Below are 5,734 nucleotides of genomic sequence, written 5' to 3' on the forward strand. Positions count from 1 at the left end.
TCACCTCAGCCTCCCAAAGGCGCGGGATTACAGGCTGAGCCACCGAGCCCGGCTAGGTAGTGAGTTCTTAAGAAGTCTGCCTGTGAACGGAGCAGAGAAATGGTACAATAGCTGGAGGGTCAAGGGAACAGGGATTATTTTTTTAAATACTTAGTCTCTTGAGTATCTCTACTTAATTTCACTGACAGCTCCTTAGTATGGAAATACTTTCTTCTACATTTCTAGACTAATAATCTAAATTATTAGATGTAACAATGTTACATTGTTCCCATCATGCAACTTCAAATGGGACTATTTTTCTCATTATTATATTAAGTATGCAAAAAGTTAGGGCCTGTCTCCCCCAGAGCCTGGCACAGATGAGGGAATGTGTCTTCCTCCCACCCCACCCCCAATTAGGGCCTTGCAGAGGTAGTGTCTATCCCTAAGTGCAGCCTAGGATTCCCAGGAGTCCCTGATTCCACCTGGTTCTCTGTAAGGTTGAGCTGGGCTGCCAGCTGGGCTCTCTTCTTCCCCACCAGATTGTGCTGTTTTGCAAACACTTTCTCCAACTCTTCCAATTGCTCCAAGTTGAACATAGTTCGGATCCTCTTTTGGTGTCTGTCAGTGTCCTGAAGGTCCTCCAAGGGGGCCCAGTCTGGGGAGGCCCAGAGGCCTGGGCAGTGAGCCAGCTCCAAGCCTGAAGAGTAACCAGCAACAGGAAGGTTAGCCAATGGCCACCTGCCCACCCATCTTGGCAGAGAGAGAACACACACCAGCTCCACTGTTCTGCCCTCCCCTTGGTCAGGCAAGGGGGCGAGAAGGCAGAGTGGGCAGAGACTATATAAAAATAACAGGAACCAAACAAAAGAGAAGGGACAATGCTAGGAGACTGCCTCCACTACTCTCCAGCCAAGTGGCTTAACTTCTGGCCCGTGGTAGGAGTTGCCAAACCTCCCTTCTCCTTGCCTTCCTCTCCTCTTCCTGACTGCATCCTTTTTCATCCATTCAATACATACATTTTTTTGAGGCGGAGTCTCACTCTGTCGCTCAGGCTGGAGTGCAGTGGCACGCTCATGGCTACCGCAGTCTTGACCTGCTGGGCTCAGGCAATCCTTCTGCCTCAGCCTTCCAAGTAGCTAGAACCACAGATGTATGACAACCACCTTGGCTAATTTTTTTTTTAATTTATTGTAGAGACAAGATCTTGCCAACTTGCCTAGGCTAGTCTCAAACCACTGAACTCAGGCAATCCTGTAGCCTCAGCCTCCCAAAGTGCTGGGATTACAGGCATGAGCCACCAACTAACCAATAAATACATTTGAATGTTTACTATGTGTCAGGCACGGTTTCAGGACAAAACAAAATCTATGTCTTTACAGAGCTTACATCTGAGAAGTGGTGACTTGGAGTGGCAGGCACAGTCCCAGATGCAGTGGTGGGGATTTGGGTAGGGTTGGACATCTGTGGGGTTAACAGACAAGTAACAAGGTAAATAAATAAAATATTTAGCATGTCAGATAGCAGTTAAGTGTTAAGGAGAAAAAAAAGCAGGGAAAAGGGACAGGGTGAGTGCGTATGGGCGTGGGAGTTTGCATCTTTAGAAAGGGTGGCCACCTCACTATGGTGACATCCGAACAGTTTGTGCTCCACATATACCCAGCTGAGAGCAGGGTGAGTGGAGTCTGAAATTGTGCCCACCCCCTCTGCAGGCCAATTCTTGCCCCCTTACAAGGTGCTGTGTCTGCCTGGAGGAAGGGATGCCCTTTTCTAAGGGACCAAAAGTACTATTTTTGGCTCACCAAGCTGTGGGCCAGTGGATATTCAACAACCAGAGGTAGTGCCCAAGTCATTGCTCAATGGAGATGAGGGAGTGAGCTATTGGGGCTATCTGTTTGGGCAGAAAGTGTTCTGGGCAATGAACAACAGCAAGGGTAAGGCTATGGGTACCAATAGCTAGCCCCCACTAGCCTTGGTAGGCTACAGGGCTGGCAAACATGCTGCTTCAATGAAGGGAGCGGAGCTGGGGTCCCAGCTGCCCAGAACTCCAACCACTGAGCCCACCAGGCTTACCACATGCTTGCCCGAGGTAGGACCAAAACAAACAAACAAACAAGAAAAGTCCAACAGGCTTACAGCCTGGAGTACCTAGTCTCTCCTGCCTTGTTTCAGAATCAGAAGTAGTTTGACCCTTGGAGAAGAAATAAGGCTATAATATGTGTCGCTTAAGCACTCTGGTTGGAATTCTAGCTCTGCTGCAGGACCTTGGGCAAGTCAATATTACACCATGAACCTGTATTTCCTCATATGTAAAATGGTGCTAATAATCCCTACTCCCTGAGATTTTACTTATGTAGTGCTTAGCACTTTGCCAGGCACACACCAAGAAGAAAGTCAATGGTCATTATAAAAATTATAACACAAGAGATCATGCAATGGGGAAGAGAGATCATTTCTAGCTCGGTTAGTTCCAGATCTGGGAAAAAACTAAGCTGGATCCACTTCATACCTTGCACCATGAAAAATGTCCAATGGAGCAAATACTTAAATGTAAAAAAGCAAACCCACATAAATATAGAAGAAACCAGGAGAGAATTATTTTATGACCTTGGAGTGGGGGAGGTTATAAAATTCCCTTGGAGTGAAGTTATGTCCAAGCATGATATAAGATGTATAATTCATTTATAAAAAGATTGATACATTCAAACAAATAAAAATTTTTAAATGTTTCTACATGACAACACACACACACACACACACCATAATCAAAGTCAAAAGACCAATAAACTGAGGAAAAAATGGTGACTCATTACAGTCAAAGGGCTAATTTCCCCAATATAAAAGAGCTTCTACAAACGAATTATTTTAAATGACCAACTAGAAAAATGGGCAAAGTATATGAATAGACAGTTCACAGAAGAGGAAATACAAATGGCTCTTAAACATATTAAAAGATGTTCAATCTCATTTATATTAGAGCAATAAGTGCACACTGAGCCAATACAGAAATACTGTTTTTTCTGTCAAATTAGCTAAATTTCATAAGTTAAGTAACACACTGGGTTGGCAAGATTGTGGGAAAAGGAAACACTCTTACACATAGTTGGTGAGAGGGGAAAGTGGGTACAATCTCCATGGAGGGCAATCTGACAAAACTGCATGAACATTATACCCCTTAACCAGCAATCCCAACCATACTAGAAAATCCTGTGTGCAGGGTTATTCATTGCAGCACTGTGTATAATAGCAAATGATTAAAAACAATCAATAGGGCCTGATTAAATAAATTATGATATACTCTTACAGTGGATGACTATGTGGTCATAAAAGAAGCTCTTGCCAGGCATGGTGACTCACACCTGTAATCCCAGCACTTTGAGAGGCAGAGGCAAGAGGACTGCCTGAGTCCAGGGGTTGGAGACCAACCTGGGCAACTTGACAAGACCTTATCTCTACAATAAATCAAAACCAAAAATTAGCCAGGTGTGGGGGTGCGCCCCTATGGTTCCAGCTACTTGGAAGGATGAGGCAGAAAGGTCACCTGAGCCCAGCAGGTCGAGCCTGCAGTGGCCCTAAGTGTGCCACTGTACTCCAGCCTGGGCGACAGAGTGAGACTCCAACTCAAAAAAAAGAAGCTCTTTATGGATTGGAAAAATCTCCAAGATATATAGTCAAGTGAAAAAGTAAGGTACAGAGCAATGAGTATGGTTTGCATGGGGAAATGAAGGAAAGAATAGATATGTATGTATGTATCTATATCAGGCATTAAACATACATTATGTACCTCAGGAAGTAGGTAGCTGGGACAGGAGCCAGAGAGAAAACTCTTCTCCATATATCTTAGTATACATTTTGATATTTGGACTGGTGGATGTAATACCCACACAAAAACTAACTTGAAAATGAAACAACTAGGCCGTGCACGGTGTCTTAAGCCTGTAATCCCAGCACTTTGAGAGGCCAAGGCGAGAGGATTGCCTGAGACCAGGGGTTTAAGACCAGCCTGGGCAACTTGGCAAGACCTTGTCTCTGCAATAAATCAAAAAAATAGCCGGGCTCGGTGGCTCAGCCTGTAATCCTGCACTTTTGGGAAGCTGAGGTGAGTGGATTGCCTGAGCCCGTGGGTTCGAGATCCACCTGGGCAACTTGACGAGACCTCATCTCTACCATAAATCAAAAATTAGCCGGGCGTGGTAGCGAGCACCTGTAGTTCCAGCTACTTGGAAGGCTGAGGTGGAAGGATCGCTGGTGCCCAGCAGGCAAGGCTGTGGTGGCCGGTAGCGGCCACTGCACTCCAGTCTGGGCGACAGAGTGAGACTCCAACTCAGAAAAAAAATTTAAAAATAGAAATTGAAAATAAATTTAAAAAATTAGCTAGGAATGGTGTTACACACCTGTAGTTCCAGCTACTGGAAAGGCTGAGGTGGAAGGATTGCCTGAGCCCAGTGAGTCAAGGCTGCGGTGGCCATGAGCGTGCCACTGCACTCCAGCCTGGGCAACAGAGTGAGAATCCAAATTAAAAACAAAAAAGAATGAAACAACTGTAGCATAAAATAGTAAGCTGCGATTCAGACCTCAGGTATATGGAGACTTAAGAAAGGTGACTTGGAGTGATGCAAGATGGTGCCAGATGCAGTGGTATGGATTTGATTGAGATTGGGTGTCCAGTGGTTAATGCATTGCTAAAAGGGGTTAGGCAATGCAGATGGGGGGGGGTCCCGGTAGTGAGAACTCGGTAAGATTGTCTTACTGCCATCTTGGTATGGGTTGATAAGGTTTGGACTAAACTGTTCCTCTTTTCCTTATGGGGACAAGAAGCAAGAACCAGGCAACCCAAAATGACAAAAGTTCGCATAGGTGGATTATTTTTTTTTTTTCAGTTGGGGTCTCACTCTGTCACCCAGGCTAGAGTGCAGTGGCATGCTCATGGCCACCGCAGCCTCGACCTGCTGGGCTCAGGCGATCCTTCTGCCTCAGCCTTCCATGTAGCTGGAACCACAGGCGCGCGCCACCAAGCTGGCAAACCTTTTTTTAATTTATTGTCGAGACAAGGTCTCACCAAGTTGCTCAAGCTGGTCTCGAACCTGTGGGCTCACGCAATCCTCTTGCCTCTGCCCCCCAGGGTGCTGGGATTACAGACGTGAGCCTCCACGCCGGGCCTGCGTAGGTGAATGTTAATACTAGAGGGGAAAGTTGCCGCAACAGTTAAACATTCTCTCGGAATTTAAGGGCCGAGAGTTTAAGCACCATCTGAGAGCGCCACAAGCACCCAGGCTCCGAGCGCTCAGGTGAGCAGTGGAGGCGCAATGGGGTCTGGGCATCCGCCCGCTCCTAGCGCTCCTCGCTGCAGAGCACCATCCGCAGCGTCCACCTTTTCCCCAGAAAAGACAGGGCTGTGGGTTCGGGACGAGAGCTGCTTTGGGGTAGTTACCCCAAGGAGGTGCCGGAGGGATTGAAAGCTGGAGGCTGGAGCGGGGCTGGGTCTCCTTGCTGCCCCAGCTCTGCTTCCTGAGACCCCGTCTCTGACCCCCTGCACTTCCCACTTCTTGGTCCTCGGTTTCAAGGGCTAGGTCGACGGCGTAAAGGCCCTTCTCACGCTAACCGTGAGCGGTTCCCAAACCCAGCGGCTTCTCCTCCACGCTGATGCCAGCTACGTCGGCCTCACACTCCACCCCCGCCCGCTCTCCCGCACGTGGCGCGGGGCACGCCGTACCTGTGACGCCGAGGCCCCGGAGGCCGCAGAAGTGAACCACGC

The 5,734-nt window shown here is 47.6% G+C and overlaps 1 protein-coding gene across 1 annotated transcript in view; it reads right to left on the minus strand.

The window, feature by feature from the left end:
• NOTO (notochord homeobox) overlaps positions 1-5,729 on the minus strand; it is a gene marked incomplete at its 5' end in the record, with an annotated part of 7,165 nt that extends 1,436 nt beyond the window's left edge. The window contains 2 exons of the mRNA XM_021709658.1: positions 465-679; positions 5,693-5,729. Of these exons, the coding sequence (XP_021565333.1) occupies positions 465-679; positions 5,693-5,729 (252 nt within the window). The remainder of the gene's footprint in view (positions 1-464; positions 680-5,692) is intronic.
• Between the last annotated feature and the right edge of the window lie 5 nt (positions 5,730-5,734).

The sequence above is a fragment of the Carlito syrichta genome, unplaced genomic scaffold (genome assembly GCF_000164805.1).
Source record: "Carlito syrichta isolate Samal-C Ts95f unplaced genomic scaffold, Tarsius_syrichta-2.0.1 Scaffold270980, whole genome shotgun sequence".
In the NCBI taxonomy this organism is placed as follows: domain Eukaryota; kingdom Metazoa; phylum Chordata; class Mammalia; order Primates; family Tarsiidae; genus Carlito; species Carlito syrichta.